Source organism: Dendropsophus ebraccatus, chromosome 7 (assembly GCF_027789765.1).
Source record: "Dendropsophus ebraccatus isolate aDenEbr1 chromosome 7, aDenEbr1.pat, whole genome shotgun sequence".
In the NCBI taxonomy this organism is placed as follows: Eukaryota; Metazoa; Chordata; class Amphibia; order Anura; family Hylidae; genus Dendropsophus; species Dendropsophus ebraccatus.
Window position 1 is genome coordinate 69401138 of NC_091460.1, and position 18605 is coordinate 69419742.

Here is an 18605-nt window from a genome sequence, read left to right on the forward strand (position 1 = left end):
TCCGGGATCCATAGCGGCTGCAGTAAAAACTGACATGTCAGTTTTGTATGTCCGCTATTCATTGAATAGCGGCCGCACATCACTGACTGTTCACACAATGGAAAGTGCAGCTCCGGCCGCACTATCCATTGTGTGCAATGGTGAATTGGCATGTGGGCGCACACAGATGTACCTGCATCCCAATTCAATAGAAGTGAAGATCATCCATCCGGTACTGCAGTACTGGCCGGGATGATCTTCACAGACACCAGCTGTTCTGTGACACGGCCAGGTCGGTGTCTAACAGTGTGTGAATCCGGCCTTAAAGAGAATCTGTCACTTTGACAATGCAGTTATTGAGCAGGAAGAGCTGAACACAATGATAAATATTTTTGTAGGTAAAAGCTCCAGGATAATTTGCAATTTATTCATGTAACCCATTGCTTGATGTGATCAGTTTACCATACCCTGTTTTTGTCTTTACTGCTATAATATTGTGCTAAGTATATACAGTATTGCAGTTTTGCTGCTTATGCAAAGTGAATAACAAAGCAATGACCATTGTGTATGTCTTACATAGATGAAACAGAGGGTCAAATTTCTTTTTAATGTCCTTTCATACAATAACTTACATCCTATGTTTATTTCAGATAACACCAGGAAGCAAATCCTCTGTGGCTAATTTGTGCCCTGGAGATGTAATACTTGCCATTGATGGATACAGCACTGATAACATGACGCATGCTGAAGCGCAGGACAGAATTAAAGCTGCAACTGACCAGCTCTGCCTAAAGATTGACAGGTATACATTTCCTTCTTGTTACAGGACATACGGGTGTCGGTTACTAATGTGAGGCCACTGAGAACAGTGAGAAGTTTTCTTAAGAGCAATGCTGTAAGCTTAACCTAGAACATCAGCCGTGTTAAATACATGACCCTTATGGTAATCTCCCTAGCTGCACCCACGCTATTAATAATCACAGTCATTATAAGTACATTACACTTCTAGGGGGGCTTCTAGTATAAGTGTCAAAAAAATATTTTATTATTATTAATAAAAAAAAAAACTCCCCTAATAAAAGTTTGAATCACCCGCCTTTTTCCATGTTATAAATAAAAATAAATAAATAAATAAAGTTTTATATCGCCGCGTGCGTAATCGCCCAAACTATTAATTTATGTGGGTTTCTATGTGAAAAAGTGCAAGTGCTATGGTCTTTTAAGCACAAGGAGGAAAAAACTTAAACGCAAAAATTGAAATTGGCTCGGTCCTCTAAGGGTTAAAACATAAATTTCCACATTGAATTAATGATTAGAGCCGTCCGCATATTGTCTGAAGGAATTCTCAACACAGGATTGGTAGGAAATAGCTCCAGGCGTCACAGCCATACCAGACCTGATCATACTTCCCAACTACCCCCCTCAAAAAGACACCACATTTACTGGCAAGTTTAACAAGGAGGTGGGAGACTAAAAAAATAAAAAATAAAAAAAAAAGGAATTTTTTCCTCCTGCTCCCTGGTGCTGCCCCCCCCCCAGCAAGTTGCTGCCCTAGGCACCGGACCACGGGTGCCTAGTGGTAAATACGGCGTTGACTACAATACATTTAATGGGGCCAATCTGCACCCAAGTTACCTGATGCAGGATTCCTCAACATCGATCTGTGTTCAAAAATACTTAGATTGAACAAGGCCTAAGGTGTCTGACTGAAGTTAAAGGGGAACTCCAGGTAGAGGTTAAAAAAAATGAAACCTCTGCAGAAGCATATAGCATTACTTACCTATCTATCCCAGTTTTGAAACTACCAAAAATCTATTTGTTTTGGGAGGTTTTGTTCTGTATTGTGTTTCTGTACTTTCTGGCTGAGCAGTTCCCAGAATGCAGTACCGGTTCCAGAATGCAATGCTTTCCCTCAGCTGTTCATCACAGTCCTGCACCCTGCAAATTCCCCACCCAAATCTACTGCAGAACATCTAGGCTGTGTTCACACATTGCAGTTTCATTGTGTTACTAAATTATTTTTGCAGTACTTTATCATTTCATTGTGTTCCCACCCACACAGCACACTGTATTCTCTACCTGTAATGCCGATATTGGAATAAAGTAAAGAACTTTTTGATTTTTCTTTTCATTTCCACACACATATTATGATCAAGCATCGTTTATCCTTGAAGTTGGGCCCCGCAATAAGGAGTTTATCAAATATTGTCTTACATGGGATATACTGTTTGTGCCTCGTTTTTTCCAGGCGGGATTGGCAGTGCCGACTCTGATCCTCTCTGCCGTTTAGCATTATTTACTTGTGTTACTGCATCATTTTTGTGAAGACGCTGCAGTACTGCAACTCCAACATGTGTGAACACAGCCCTAATTTCACTGCACACTTCTGCACAATCAGAGAAATCAGTGCAACACCTGCTTCTGGCTGGTCAGAGATGGTGGATCACTCAGGTGATTGGGGGATACAGCCAAGCCTCCTGTGACATCACACCCTGCCCCCTGTTTGCATCATCAACCTGTGCCTAGCAAACACACACAATGTAAGACAGAGTCATGTAATCACTGTCTCCTAAGGTGGGAGAGCAGAAGGAGCAGGAGACAATGTGAATTGGAACAGAGACCATTTTTCTTCACTTCCTGGATTTCTATCAGCTACCAGTGTGGCAGAACCGCACAGATATGGTAATACACTATATAGACACATCTATATAACTTTTAATAGAAAACAGGTTTTCCTTATCCAGAGTTCCCCTTTAAGGACTATTATCACATGGCAAATTAAACTAGTTAAAAAATTTGATAAACTATTCAGAAAAATCATTAATAAAATTAAAAAGAAAATATAGAAAATTTTTAACAGCTGGAAACACCACAAAATACACACACACACATATGTGTAGTGCCAATGTTGCAGTCAGTCACTGTCCTCAGCAGTCGTCTGCTGTAGAAGTACTCTGAGGCCACTGAAGCCAGCTACAGCTCCTACCAAATTTTCTAAAACACCCACTCAAGTTGATTGTTACAATAAACAGGTAATAAAGGGTTAATGCACTGATATGTATACTTTTTTTAAATGTTTATTTCTCCTTAGAGCTGAAACTAGGATGTGGTCTCCACAAGTTTGTGATGATCCGTATAAAATAAATCTTGAAGCTGAACCACAGGTAAGATGTGTTTTATTTATATTTTTATTTTTTGCCTTCTTGCCACCAATAACTGTCCGTCAGTTGTCTCTCCAAGCCTTCCTATACACATTAAAGTCTAGAACTGTTTAAAGGGAATCTGTCAGCTGCAGTATATGTGCCAAGCTGCTGACTCTGCTATATAGCTGTTAGGTCAATGAGACCCACAGTACCTTTCATATATCCAGCTCCGCTTCCAGAATGTAGAGAAATGCTTTTGCTCTCTTGTACAAGGAGTCAAAGAGGCTTTTCCAAGCTCCTAAAAAGTTGCACGCTGGAATGTCTCCTCTCTTCCTCCTCCCTGTTTGATTGACTTCTAGAGTCCCACGCAGGGTCAGGTATAGGAGAGGGAAGAGAGGAAGTGCTCCAGCACCTCAGCTTTATTGACTCTTCTTACTTTATAATAAAAGCATTTTTCTACATTCTGGAATTACAGATATTTGGGAGGTACCAGGTGTCTCCCAGACCTAACAGCTGTCTTACAGTGTTAGCAGTTTGTAAGAGAATTGTTCCTGTGATCTCTATGGAGTGTTAGTGTAAGCAACAGACAGAGATCAACTTATCCATCTGAAAGCAAAAGGGTTGAAGAGTAAAAATCCATCAATACCAACCCCAAGGTGTATGAAGGCCTCCTGACTTTCAAATGACATATGATGTCAGGAGAACCCACCGCAAGTAACGGGTTCAGCCGATTTTAGTATAAAGGGAATGGATACCTCAACTAAAATGGAAATGCAGTTCTAAAATAATAAATCTCAGCAGCACTGCCAATGAAGTAGTTTTTAAAGTTGTTTTTAAATATAAAAATTTGAAATGTGCAATTTCTGAACATTTATGTGCTGTTTGAGAGATATTATACATACTTACTAATTCCTTATGTGCCTGCTGTTTTACCCTGTTGCCCTCGGTTATGACCATCTCAGGGCATCCCCTGAGCCGGTCAGGCATGCTTGGTTAAACTGCATATTGCTTGTCTCTACTGGTAATGCTAGCCAGGGGATTGTGGGAAAGTGTGTGCCCTTTTTTCTAGTAATGGCAGGGGCACAGTTCAAAGGGAAAACCAGGAAGTGATCAGATTCATGTGGAAGACAAACAGTATAGGCATATAAGTTGTTTTACCTACCGATGGCAACAACGGCTGTAGTTTTTGCGGGGTGGAACAATGCCTTAGTCGATGAGCTAAGCAACCTTAACCAAACTTTATAGTTACTTGCAGGTGAGGAATATTTTGTTGCGGTCAGGCAGTATTTGTAGTTTTCTTTTTAGGTCTCTCCCCCTTTCAGGGTCACAGGTAGAGCTTGAGCTGGTCTTCAGTAATACCAACACATTGCTGAATTACATAATGTTTGCTGCTCCTATAGAGAATGAACAGAGCACCGTCTGTGCGTGTGCTTTGTGCTTCATTCATTCTAGGGGGGATTTTGTCCCTGTTCTTGGGATCTGTGTGGGGTCCCAGAGGTTGCCCCCTACTGATGAGGAATGGACATAACTTCTTCAGATGGGAGTAACAGATAAAATGTGGACAAATGTGGTTCCGCAATTTACATATGTAGAACCTTAAACAGGATGTTCTGAGCATGCAGTGTGTGGAATATAAGCAGTGCTGGTCTTGCTTGTGTGTGTTTAACCTGCATGAACCGCGGTTTGCTGTGTTTTATCCTAATGTACGCAGGAGTTCAAGCCTATCGGTACAGCTCATAACAGAAGAGCACAACCATTTGTAGCGGGTGCAAGTATTGGTGACAAAAAGCAGGTAGTGAGTTCTTCCTATAATACTCCAATTGGGCTATACTCATCTGGCAACATTAAAGATGCCTTCCATGGACAGATGAGAGGTCTTATTCCTAATGCAGATGAAATGTAAGTAAAATATAGGTATGCATGCACAAACCTTGCTGTGCTAAGTAGAAAACAAACTGTAACCCTTTATAATAAATGTTCTTTGACTATCTACCCTTCCATATCATCTTTATTTCTCTCACCTGTTTTGTATTCTATTTTACAAATTGTATTTTTATTATAATGTTATTTAGATATTCAATGCAAATGCACCCATACTTAGAGAGCTTACTGCTAGTAAGGAAGGGAGTAAGCATCTGCCAGATATCTAAAGCAGTTATTAAACCCCAGAGAAACAAATGATTGGGTGTGTTAAATTTTGGCAGTCTCTTAAAGCCCTATTACACTAAATGATTATCGGCCGTACATGGCCGATTACCCGCCGATAATGGTTTGGTGTAATAGCACGTGTTAAATGACCATGATCAGCTGACATGCGCAATGCCAGCTGATCGTGGTCATGCTGAAAAATCACAATCACAACAGCGACGGTCTGCTGCTCATGCAACAGAAGCGGTGGCAGCGGACCACCACTGACATTAATGGGTCACCCGGGCGATGTTGACAAAAGAGGGTAAAGATGCGCCATATTTATCACACAGCATGAGTCACTGTGAAAAACCTGGTGCATTCCTACACGGTCTAATAGTATCACAAATTGTTAGAAAATCTAGAAGTGTTTCTCTAAAGGGGTTTACTCACAAAGTAGAGTTGATAGAATCAGATTTGCTGTTTTGTTAGGTAAAATGACCTACACCACTGTTCTTCTCCCCCGTGGATCTGATCATGTCATGTAATTCTTTCTGAACTGAGGTTGTGCTGCTACAATGCAGCAGTGCCCCTTCCCACAACCTCCCTTGTTGCCTCCATAGTAAAGGTTACCTTTATATGTATTAAAAAGTATGTCTCACATTTAAATTTGACCAAGTATTTTTATCCTACAGGATTTGGGATACTTTGAGCACAAGCACAATGTCAGGCCTAAGCCTTTCATACTTCCAGGCAGGAGCAGGTTATAATCATTTGGATTATTTGTGTTGTGTGCATGTTACTAAAGGGTATTACATTCATAGTAACATCTGAGTGAGCTTACAGATTATTCTGACTAATAACAGGTGAAGCACACGTTCAAATATACAGTACAGTACATCTATAAACAACACAGTGTAATGTATACACCTAAAAATCTGTAAACTTATATACAATACTAATATAGATGTTGATATTCCACATTAAAACAAATTTACAGCTCAGTGTTAGCATAAAATCAAACTGATGCAAATACAGCAAACATACAAAAATGCCAATATAGGTATCAAAACACTTAAATGTGTTTAAATATGTCAAAAATAACTTTTGACACATTAAAAGTTATTGATTGCAGGGGGTATCACTGCTGAGACCCATTCTGATGTGGAGAGAGCACGGCAGCAGAGCGATACACTCCCATTACAGTTTTATTATAGTCTAGGAATTAGCGAGTGGCCAGGGAGTGTTGCGCTCTCTCTCCTCGGCTATATCTGTTGATCACAGCGGGTTTGCGCAGTGACATTCCCTGCGATTAATAACTTTTGACATGGCTGATAAAATGTCAAAGGTTATTTCTAAAGGGGAAATAATCACCTCCCTCAGGGCGTGTGACTTGGCCCCAGTACCTTTAGCTGCAAAGCACAGCTCTCCAAAGATGAGTTCCTCAGGCTCAGGAGCGGCAGCGATTTTAAAAAAAAGATCTTCAATCCTTCATCCCGGTGGAGCAACAGCAGCATGTAGTCATAACGCCTCTGCCCTCTTCCCAGCCACTAACACTTGATTGACAGCCAGAGTGCTGGGAACGTAAAGTGATACTGTATTACCAACCCACCCCTCCAAACCATTGGTACTGTCCGTTTGATGAGAGTATGTCCTTTCTGGTTATGTCTTGTAAATGCTCCCGTTGCCTTGGTTAGGGTAAAAATTGTATTTTAATCTGCAGCAGCTGAGTTAATGTGGTGTGGCCTAGAGTTCATTCACAACTGAGCAGGATGGTCAGCTCACCCCCATAGTGCTGGTCTCTCCTGCACCATCAGCGTACCAGAAAGGAGCACGTGGAAGTATACTTGGGCTGTGTAGGCAAAGTAATAGGAAAAAAATGGAAGTGGATCCCACAGCTCCGATAAAATGTAGAAAATTTATTGAAATATGGCAAGTTGACATGCCATGATTAAGGGTTGTACCCGAAACGCGTCGACGTGATTTTAATCATTTTGTTACTTTGATTCATGTTCCAATAAATTTTCTACATTTTATCAGAGCTGTGGGATCCACTTCCATTTTTTTCCTGGGGCCTAGAGTGTCCGTGCTCTAGGCCTGTGACACCACTTTCTTCCCTCCCCCCACCCTCCTTGTCATTAGGAACGCCCCAGATATTCTTCTATTCATCGCTTGTCTAAACCATATCTCATTGATTTTTTGCCCTAACCAAGGCAACATTTCCAAAGACACGAACAGGAAAGACTAAAGCCCGTATTCCACGGGTCGTTGGAGGAGCAAACGAGCGCTGTCAGCGCTCGTTTGCTCCTCGTTCGCCGCTCGCTGCCGCCGCTATTCAACGCGGCTCCAGCGAGCGGGTGAGTGCGGGAGGGGGCGGCGGGGAGCTGTGGGGGGGCTGCCCGGGGGATCGCTAGATCGTCCGGGCAGCCCATAGGATATAGCAGCATCTGCTGCCGATGCTCCTATTCAACGGAGCGACGGCAGCAGATCGCTGCTATATCAGTCGCTTGTTTTTCAACATGTTGAAAAACAAGCGACTGCAACGATCAGCCGACATGAACGATGTCGGCTGATCGTTGCACTCTATTCCACGGAACGATTATCGTCCGTAGCGGTCGATATCGTCCGAAAACGAACGATAATCGTTCCGTGGAATAGGGCCATTACTCTTATCAGATAGAGGGTGCCAGTGATTTTTTTTTTTTTTTTTTTGGGGGGGGGAGGGTTTGATATATACAGTATCGCTTTTATACAAAGCCCAATGCTCGGGCTTCCAATCAAGCATGAGTGGCTGGGAAGCAGGCTGATGGCAGCAAGATATCGTGAGTGGCTTCGACCCAATGCCTAGCTACTGGCCTCCGGGCCGGAGGATTAAATATCGATATTTTGAAATTTATGCCCCACCAGAGTCTACTGGGCAAACCCAGCAACTGAAAGGTACTGGGGCCAAGTCCCACCCCCTCAGGAAAGTGATTGGTTCCCTTTAATGACAATGACTCTTGCATGATTTGGCCTTACAAAGTGTAGTTGTGGTGCATTTGATCTTCGTGTGTACCTGAAAATCATCAGTGAGAAATAATAATGGTTGTTAAAGCTAACAAATAACAGTACTAATATAAACGTCACTTAGCCGTGGACCTTATAGACATGACCATGTGACAAGCGTCATAGCATGTTTCAGGAGTTCTCTTCCATACTTATATGTTTGTCACCCGTCCATGAACACATATTTAATCTCTTTATTCTAAATTGACTTGGAGTCCATATGGCATCCAATGGACCATGCCATTTGTTTTTCATATGGCAGCAAATGGAGTGTGCAAAAACCTGGTATGGAAACCCCTATTGGATAATTTTAACACCACACAGAATAGTTTTTTGCATGAAGCCGTAGCATTAGTTTACATGCCGTCTGCATGCCTTACCTCATCTATTCCACTTGCTTACACTAACAAATGTTAAAGAGGTACCACGGAGAAAAAAAAAATTTCATATAAAATGGTGTCAGAAAGTTATAGATTTGTAAATTACTTCTATTTAAAAATCTTAAGTCTTCCAGTACTTATCAGCTGCTGCATGTCCTGCATGAAGTGGTAAATTCTTTCCAGTTTGACACAGTGCTCTCTGCTGCCACCTCTGTATGCTCCAGGAACTGTCCATAGCAGTAGAGGTTTTCTATAGGGATTTCTACTGATCTGGAAACTTCCTGTCACAGACAAAGGTGGCAGCTAGAGCACTGTCAGACTGGAAGGACTATACCCCTTCCTGCAGGACATACATCAGATGATTTTTTTCTCCAGAGTACCCCTTTAGGAACACATAAGTACACCACAAATCCTATCACTACACATTTTCTAATATCTTTGCCCTTCTTATTTCACTTTTTCAATCCTGCTATGTCACTGGCTGGGTAACACAGTGGAAGCAGCACTCCTTCAGGCTTTGACCTTTGCAGTGGACGCAGCACCCCCTCTTCAGTGAGCACTGTTAGCACTATAGATCCTGTTGAACTGAAAGCCGCCTCTAGAATTGCACCTAACATTCCCCTGGAAATGGAGCTTCCTGGTGTGAAGATTGTCCATGCACAGTTTAATACACCGATGCAACTTTATTCTGATGACAATATTATGGAAAGTCTACAGGGGCAAGTCTCCACCATCTTAGGGGAGAAACCTCAGATGAGGTACATAGTATGCAGACTAACAATTTTTGGATATTACTCAATTATAGAGGAATTATTCATGTACTCAAACATGTAACAGGTAATGGGGTATTAGGGTAAATGTAAATTAGGCAAAAATGTGTGGATGAATATTTGCTATGTTTTTTTTTTGCTGAACTACACCTTTAGGCTAGGTTCAGACTATGTAACTGTGCGGCTGTATTTGCGGCTGTAATTGTGCGGCGGTATTTTTGGTGGTTCATGCGTACGCTGGAAAGTATACGATATACGGCTGCACAGTGCACACTATGTATGAATCTACGGCCCTATCGTAAACGGACCCGTAAAAAATGAACAAGACCATTGTTTGTGGCTGGAAATGCGGCCGTGGATTGACAGGCGGTCCGTACGGAGTACTTCAAAAATAGCCGGCAATGATGCCGAATGCCGATGCCTCTAATAGTTAATATATTAAATTAATAAAACACATTTTCTTTGTAATAAAGTCCCTTTCGTTGTTCAATAATTTAATTCTAACGAATCCATCTTTGTGCAATTAAATATACTGTTATAATAAATATATATAAATAAATATATATTATATATATATATATATATATATTTATTTTTTGACAGTATATTTAATTGCACAATAATGGATTCGTTAGAATTAAATTATTGAACAACGAAACTGATTTTATTTCAACGAAAATGTGTTTTTTTAATTAAATATTAATTAATACAGGAAGCTCCAGTAAGCCGTTAATTCATATTGCCAGCAATAGAGCTTTCTGTACTAATCATCACTTTACTTTAATTAAAACATCAAATGTTTCTTCTAATTATGTTATCACAATAGCATTATTAGAAGAATCATTTAGAATTATATGTGCGCTCAGCTGATTGGCTGAGCGCACATATAATTAGTGGGTCCGCAGCACAGTGACTTCATTGTGCTGCGGACCAGCGAAGAGACAACATCGGGCTGAGTATAGAGCTCTCCCCACCCCCTCCCCAGCACTGCACCCCTCCCAGCAAGGAAGGGGGGGTCACTCAACCCCTTCCTTGCTGGGATGGGTGCAGCCTGACATCAGTCTGGCCCCCAAGGGGTTAAGGGGGATGCAATACATCCTCCCTTAACCCCCTGGGGGCCAGACTGTAAGCAGCGATCTGTAAAGATGCTGCATACTGTAAGGAGCACAACACCGCTCACAATGATGGGTGTTGTGCTCCTGTTTGTGTGTTTTTTGTGTTTCTCCCTTTTTGTTTTTCAGATATCGGTATCCTGGGGATTATGTCGGATTCCGTGGACTTACCCTCGATGACCAGCGGTTGTTTGGTTTTTTTTTTTATATAAAATGGTCAATGAGGGGTGTGGGGGTGTTTTTATTTGAATAAAAAAATGTTTTAACTTGTGTCTTGTCTTTATTTCTTTACTTTATAGACTTAGTAGTGGAAGCCGTCTAATAGACGGAATCCATTACTCAGTTGGGGCCTAAATCTTACCAGCCTGCTGCCACCCGGTCCAGGAGTGCCAATTTTGACGCTCCGGGACCACTGGCACCCGGCTCTTCCCAGTACCCCTGGTGGCATTGGGTACTGGGGTAATAATAGGGGGTTAGTGTTAGCCATTTTATACCGGCTAACACTAGGCCCCAACTTAGTTATTAGACGTCTTCCACTACTAAGTCTATAAAGTAAAGAAATAAAGACAAGACACAAGTTAAAAAAAATTTTTTATTCAAATAAAAACACCCCCACACCCCTCATTGACCATTTTATAAAAAAAAAAAAACAACAAACAACCGCTGGTCATCGACGTAGTCCACCGAATCCGACGTAATCCACAGGATACCGATATCTGAAAAACAAAAAGGGAGAAACACACAAAAAACACACAAACAGGAGCACAACACCCATCATTGTGAGCGGTGTTGTGCACCTTACAGTATGCAGCATCTTTACAGATCGCTGCTTACAGTCTGGCCCCCAAGGGGTTAAGGGAGGATGTATTGCATCCCCCTTAACCCCTTGGGGGCCAGACTGATGTCAGACTGCACCCATCCCAGCAAGGAAGGGGTTAAGTGACCCCCCTTCCTTGCTGGGAGGGGTGCAGTGCTGGGGAGGGGGTGGGGAGAGCTCTATACTCACCCCGATGTGTCCTCTTCGCTGGTCCGCAGCACAATGAAGTCACTGTACTGCGGACTGGCTAATTACATGTGCGCTCAGCCGATCAGCCAATCAGCTGAGCGCACATATAATTCTAAATGTTTCTTCTAATAATGCTATTGTGATAACATAATTAGAAGAAACATTTGATGTTTTAATTAAAGTAAAGTGATGATTAGTACAGAAAGCTCTTTTGCCGGCAATATGAATTAACGGCTTATGGAGCTTCCTGTATTAATTAATATTTAATTAATAAAACACATTTTCGTTGAAATAAAATCAGTTTAGTTGTTTAATAATTTAATTCTAACGAATCCATCATTGTGCAATTAAATATACTGTCAAAAAATAAATATATATATAAATATACATTTATTTACATATATATTTATTTTAACAGTATATTTAATTGCAAAATGATGGATTCGTTAGAATTAAATTATTGAACAACGAAAGGGACTTTATTACAAAGAAAATGTGTTTTATTAATTTAATATATTAACTATTAGAGGCATCGGCATTCGGCATCATTGCCGGCTATTTTTGAAGTACTCCGTACGGACCGCCTGTCAATCCACGGCCGCATTTCCAGCCGCAAACAATGGTCTTGTTCATTTTTTACGGGTCCGTTTACGATAGGGCCGTAGATTCATAAATAGTGTGCACTGTGCAGCCGTATATCCTATACTTTCCAGCGTACGCATGAACCACCAAAAATACCGCCGCACAATTACAGCCACAAATACAGCCGCACACTTACATAGTCTGAACCTAGCCTAAAGGTGTAGTTCAGCAAAAAAAAAATCAAGATTTAAAATTTATTTGGATTAAAAAATCTCAAGTATTACAGAACTTATCAGCTGCTGTATATCCTTCAGGAAGTGGTTTATTCTTTCCAGTCTGACACAGTGCTCTCTTCTGCCACGTTAAAAACTGTCCAGAGCAGTAGCAATAGAAATGCGGTTCAGGGAAGAGACAGAGTGCTGCACCTCACACCTATGGCTGATACTAGTGCCCCTAGGCTAAATAAAAAACACATCAGAATTTTGTGTATGAATTGATCAAGCCATACTGCCCCATGTACCTCGTGCCGGTATCTGATACACATGGGTCCCTACACAAATCCAATAGAAAACCTCCCCTGCTCTGCAGACTGGAAAAAATACACCACTTTCTGCAGGACATATGGCAGCTGATAAGTACTTAAAGACTTGACATTTTTTAATAGAAGTAAATCACAAACTTTAATACTCACATTCCTGCTGCTGCCACTATCCCAGAGCTCCAGCCCCTGCTGCACAGCACTTCTGAGTTTGGAGCATGTGGTATGAGCCATGAAGCCAATCAGCAACCATAGCCCTGTCCCATCTCAGCCATTGATTGGAGCTCAGTGATACCAGTGGCGTCAGTAGGATAGCAATTATGGTGAGTAGAAAGTATAAAGAGAAGTTCTCATTTAGGTTTCCCCAAGTCTTATAGTAACCATTTGGTAAGAGATTGTGGCAGATGAGAAGCTATGATAAGTTATGGATCAATGACATGTAAAGCAGCACTGTATCAGTGACAAATGTACTCTTTTTCAGTGATCCCATACCTCCCTCTGTGCCACAGTCAGATGTATACAGGCTCCTTCATGATGACACAGAACAGGAAAGTAGACCCCGGCAGTCTGGTTCTTTCAGAGTGCTGCAGGACATGGTTGATGATGATTCAGGTTGGTATCCACATATGTATTAGAGAAAACTATTTTACAGTCATGCAGGAGCATTTTTTGTAGGTGACCAAGTTAAAGGGATTGTATGGGCAAAACAAAGATTTGTCCCATTTCTTGGGGTGGTATAAAAATAACAAATATTCTACGCCAAAATCCCATCAGCTGCCAAGCCTGGCTCAGCCAATCCCTGACTGAGGCAGGACACCCCTGACTGCAGGGAGCATTATCATGGGAGCTGCAGCAGACTTAAAAGGGTTATCCGGTTAAGTAAAATATATGTTAAATCACCCCCCGTCCGAAAGACTAATAATTCATTCCATACAAGTCATTACCTTATCTGTCTCCTTTCCTCAGTTTTGCTGCTTTCTGCTAAAGACATTAGAAAATGTGAGATGCGCTGAGTCTGTCTTTTCTCTTAACCCCTTCCCTTCCAGATGGCCCACAAAGCACTGGTTGACAGACTCTGGAACCCCCTCCAGAAGGCTGATGAATTGCGCGCTCAGCCAATCAGTAACTGCAGCGGCATCCCGCCCCAGTCACTGACTGGCTGAGTGGGCAGTCCGTCAATCGGATCATGATGTCGGCTCTGTAGGAGATCTTGAGGCCCGGTGGGGGTCTCATAGTGATGATCCAGAGCTGGAGAGGCACAGGGAGGGGTAATTTGAGTTTGTTATGTTCCCCATGTCCCTTTTGGGTGGAACATTTTAAAAATGCCCGGATTTCTTCTTTAAGGAGGTGAGCATAATATTATTTTTACACCACCACCAGCCCTAAAGCAAATGTCTGTTTTTCCCGGAAAACCCCTTTAAGGGGATCAAAATCAAGCGCCCCCATCCCCACTCTTGGTTCCAGTTATTTACCATGATGGCTATCGGATGGACAATTTTATTTTCATGAATTAAAAAGGTACCCAATCTCCAAAATGAACCCCTATCCACAGGTGTTAGTGTGAGTAATAAGTGGGAGTCTGACCACTTAGACCCCCATCAATTATGAGTATTGGGAAAACTCTATCCCTGGATAAATGCAGCACACATTCTCCATTCATTCTCTATGGGTGTCCCAATATTACTGAGCACTGCAGATAAGCCTTGAAAAACATTACATTGCTCATTAGTGTTCTTATAATAATCCATGTTTGGTAAAAAAAAAAATAGCTTTTCATTTCTATAAAAAATAACATTTTCTTAACATCTAGGTCGCTTAAAGGGGTAGTGCGGCGGTAAACAATTATTCACAGAATAACACACATTACAAAGTTATACAACTTTGTAATGTATGTTATGTCTGTGAATGGCCCCCTTCCCCGTGTCCCACCACCCCCACCCGTGTACCCGGAAGTGTGGTGCGCTATACATACCTGTCACGTGCCGACTTGTGTCCGATCTTCAGTCAGCGATGTCGTCTTCGGACGGCCGGGCCGAATCCCTCCGAGCGTCCTGAGTGCCGGCCGCCCTCTTCAGCGTCATCAGATGCTCAGCCGCGATTGGCTGAGCACAGTTTGGCTCAGCCAATCGCGGCTGAGCAGCTGATGACGCGGCCACGTCATCGGCTGCTCAGCCTCGATTGGCTGAGCACAGTTATGCTCAGCCAATCGCAGCTGAGCAGCCGATGACGCGGCAGAGGGCGGCCGTCACTCAGGACGGACGGAGGGATTCGGCCGAAGACGACATCGCTGACTGAAGATCGGAGACGAGTTGGCACGTGACAGGTATGTATAGCGCACCACACTTCCGGGTACACGGGTGGGGGTGGTGGGACACGGGGAAGGGGGCCATTCACAGACATAACATACATTACAAAGTTGTATAACTTTGTAATGTGTGTTATTCTGTGAATAATTATTTACCGCCGCACTACCCCTTTAATACTTATGAAAACTCACAATAATATTCTTGTTGTTACAGAGCGCCCTGTAGGCACAAGAAGTGTAAGAGCTCCAGTTAACAAGCCTCAGACGGCAGGATCTGCTGTGCAGAAAGTTCCCATGTGTGACAGATGTGGGAATGGAATAGTGTAAGTAAACAGAGAACAGGTCATAAAGGAAAGACTGAGATTTTTCCTCTTTTCACATCTATTCCCGGCTTTGGCTTCAATGATCTGTCAGATAATCTCTGTGTGTAATAGGGCCTTCAGGCTCCCTTAAATTCCTAAAGCATTGGCTTTAAGTTGTTCACATTGTTACCATTCACATCAATATGTTCATCCCAACTGAACTGTATATGTGTGTACATGTGTGCCACTGATCTGAATGGTCATTTGGATACACAGAATGAGGCAAATTACCAATTTATCTATTGATATAGATAGCATCCTGCCTAAGAGCCCTTTTACGCTGGCTAAATATTGCTAGAACGCTCATTCAGAGGATAATTATGGGCCCGCCAGTGATCAGCCAAGAAGGGGGAAAACGCCTGTTTGTTGGCTGATTGTATCTTTTAAGCAGGTGTAAAAATCATTGTTTACCAGCCGCACATCTTTCTGTATAAGCAGGGGATGTGTAGCAGATAGCAGTGTACTGAAATGGCCACATGAATGATGCAGGGATCGTTCATGCGGCTCGGCCTCTCAATTTTTTATGCTATGTATAGGTACTGCAAACGAGTGCCGATCAGCGCTTAAATGGAAGGTGGAAGTGAATTGGGTCTAGAAAGAACATTTAAACATACCTTTTTCTTCTCGCATTAGGGGCACGGTGGTGAAAGCTCGGGACAAGTTCCGCCACCCCGACTGCTTTGTCTGTGCGGATTGCAACGTGAACCTGAAACAGAAAGGGTACTTCTTTGTGGAGGGCCAGCTGTACTGTGAAGCCCACGCACGAGCACGCATGAGACCACCAGAAGGATATGACGCCGTCACAGTCTATCCAAGGGCTTAAACCAACTTATTTTAATAGATAAGCTTTGGACTTATAGATACAGATAGACTTTCAAATGGTAAGAGATTGGGAGGTTTGTCAACTATGTGAAAAATGAAAACCTCGCCCAAGAAGTCAGCTCAACATTACACTGAAAATGGGTAATGGATATGGCTACATCATTTGAAAGAAGACATAAAAATGCTTTTTAAAACCTGTTTTTATAGCATATAGCTTAGACAGATCATTTCACGCATATGGAACGCACTGCACTTTTACCTTTATGTAAGAACTAGGCATATTTTTTCTCCTGCACTTGCAGAATGTGTTTCTCACATTAACAGCCTGCTTCATGTAGGTTATAGAAAAGCATCAAAACAACATTATCAAAAGAATGAAATGGTTGTTTCCTACGCTTTGTGCAATGCCAAGCAGTCAAGGGAATACAAAAAAATAATAATAATAATAATAATAATAATTTTATATATATATATATATATATATATATATATATATATATATATATATACAGCTGACATCTGCCCTTCATAAAACAATAATAGTAAACATCTTCAGAGACGTTTAGCTTGGCTACGCACTTTTGTTGTGTAAAAAAAAAAACCTGCAGCCATGTTTTCCAAGAATCAATGAGGAAAATATAAAATATATTCTATGTTATTTTTTTCTTCATGGCGTTTTTCCTCACTTGTGTGTCTTTTGGCTCAGTGGCAGTTTTTCAAAAACACAACATGCTCCAAGGTTGGCATTTTTTTACCCAGTTTGTGTGGCATAGATTTTCATAGGGATTTCTCCTACTTAAAACAAATGCATATTTAAGTGTGTTGTGATTTTTGTACTATTATTTTTACATTCTTCAATATATATCCTTGGATCACGATCGAAAAATTGCTACTTGAGGGGGGAAAAAAAATCTAATGATCGTGGACATTATTTGCTTCCATAATTATCAATAGGTGGCCTTTATTTTGCATTACAATCCCTTAGTGGAAACATAGCCTTTAATAGTTTATTTTTTTCTAATAAAGATTTTAAAAAAAGATGCAGATCACTTCTTAAAGAGGTTCTCAACCCTTTGAATTTTTTTTAAAGAGAGGCCCTAATTTCATAAAATAACATGATGATGCTAGCAGTACTGCCTAGGCAGTTCAACGCAGATCGCCTGCCAGAGCTTCTGTGTTCAACCACCACAGGACTGGGGTGGACATATAACCCCTTTAAACCAGTAATCACAATGGGTTAGCCTTATTTACCCAAAATTAATTTGTGCTATTTTGCATAAAAAGACATTGTGAGAACATAGCCCAAAAGTGGCATCCAATAAAATTCATAGATTGTCCGAATACAAATCCCAATCAGTTGCCTGTGGCAATAGCCTAGAAAGTGACATCTACGCATTTTCACATGAAATCTATGGAGCAGATCCAATATATCAAAAGACAGATCCTTCATTAATGAAAAAATGAATATTGCTTTAGTTGTTTATATTGCAAATTGTTGTTCATATCACAAAGATGACAAATGGGTGTGGATACTTTTAATGTAGGCTGCTAAGTAAAACTATATACAGTCATCCTGCAGTCCACCCAATACCACACCAGCTAGAGAGAATAGAGAGTTACATCATTCAATGTAGTTATTTTTTATTCAACTACCAGTAATACTTTTCATGTTACTAATGATTCTACAATTTGGCAATTCTATTTGTTTGTTTTTTTTACACTGAATGTGCAGAAAACTGCAGTTTTATTAGGTTTAGGCTGCAAACACACAGCGCGGATCTGCAGCGGATTTCTCGCTGTGAATTTGCTGCCAAATCCGCTAATGTCAGGAGACTGCCATGTTAACTCCCGCCGACGAGAGCATACACATTACCTGCTCCGCGATACGGCTTGCTTTGGGGGTTCCCAGGTGGACGTCCCGAGAAATTCGCTGCGCATCCACCCTGTGTGTTTGCAGCCTTAGATGGTTGATTATGTAAGTAACCATGAGTTAACCTAACTGAACCTTGTCCTGTTAATACACTATATGTTGATGCGACGGCATTTGAAAATAAGGTGACTTTTTGTTGCACAATGCAAATGGACATTAAATAAATTTCCAAAACTATGCAACTGATGGAATGAATTTTTTTATAACTTTCACATATAGTCGTATCGAAAAATTCTTTTACGTCTTTTATGCTATTTATACATTTTATGAAGAACGAGGGAGAGAGAGTTCAAGCTCTGGTATAGTGAACAAACAAGAAAATCAAAAAATCTGGATTAGAAAAAACATAACTACATTCTAGTAAAACAGCACCACCCCTGTCCTAAGGTTGTGCGAGGTACTGCAATTAAACTCCATTCACTTCAACAAAACTGAGTTGCAAAACCCACATCTAATCTGAAAACATGAGTGGCGCTACTTCTGGAAAAAAGCAGACACGTTTTA

The 18605-nt window shown here is 41.3% G+C and overlaps 1 protein-coding gene across 2 annotated transcripts in view; it reads left to right on the forward strand.

Annotated features, from left to right (window-relative positions):
• Positions 1-18278, forward strand: part of PDLIM3 (PDZ and LIM domain 3) — a 39373-nt gene extending 21095 nt beyond the window's left edge. The window contains exons 2-8 of one of the 2 annotated variants that reach the window (XM_069977718.1): positions 630-781; positions 3071-3143; positions 5945-6012; positions 9169-9432; positions 13164-13294; positions 15202-15310; positions 15983-18278. In XM_069977718.1, the coding sequence (XP_069833819.1) occupies positions 630-781; positions 3071-3143; positions 5945-6012; positions 9169-9432; positions 13164-13294; positions 15202-15310; positions 15983-16172 (987 nt within the window). In that variant the 3' untranslated portion in view covers positions 16173-18278. Of the gene's footprint in view, positions 1-629; positions 782-3070; positions 3144-4833; positions 5022-5944; positions 6013-9168; positions 9433-13163; positions 13295-15201; positions 15311-15982 lie in introns of both variants that reach the window. The other variant, XM_069977719.1, reaches the window with a different exon arrangement.
• The last annotated feature ends 327 nt before the right edge of the window (positions 18279-18605 follow it).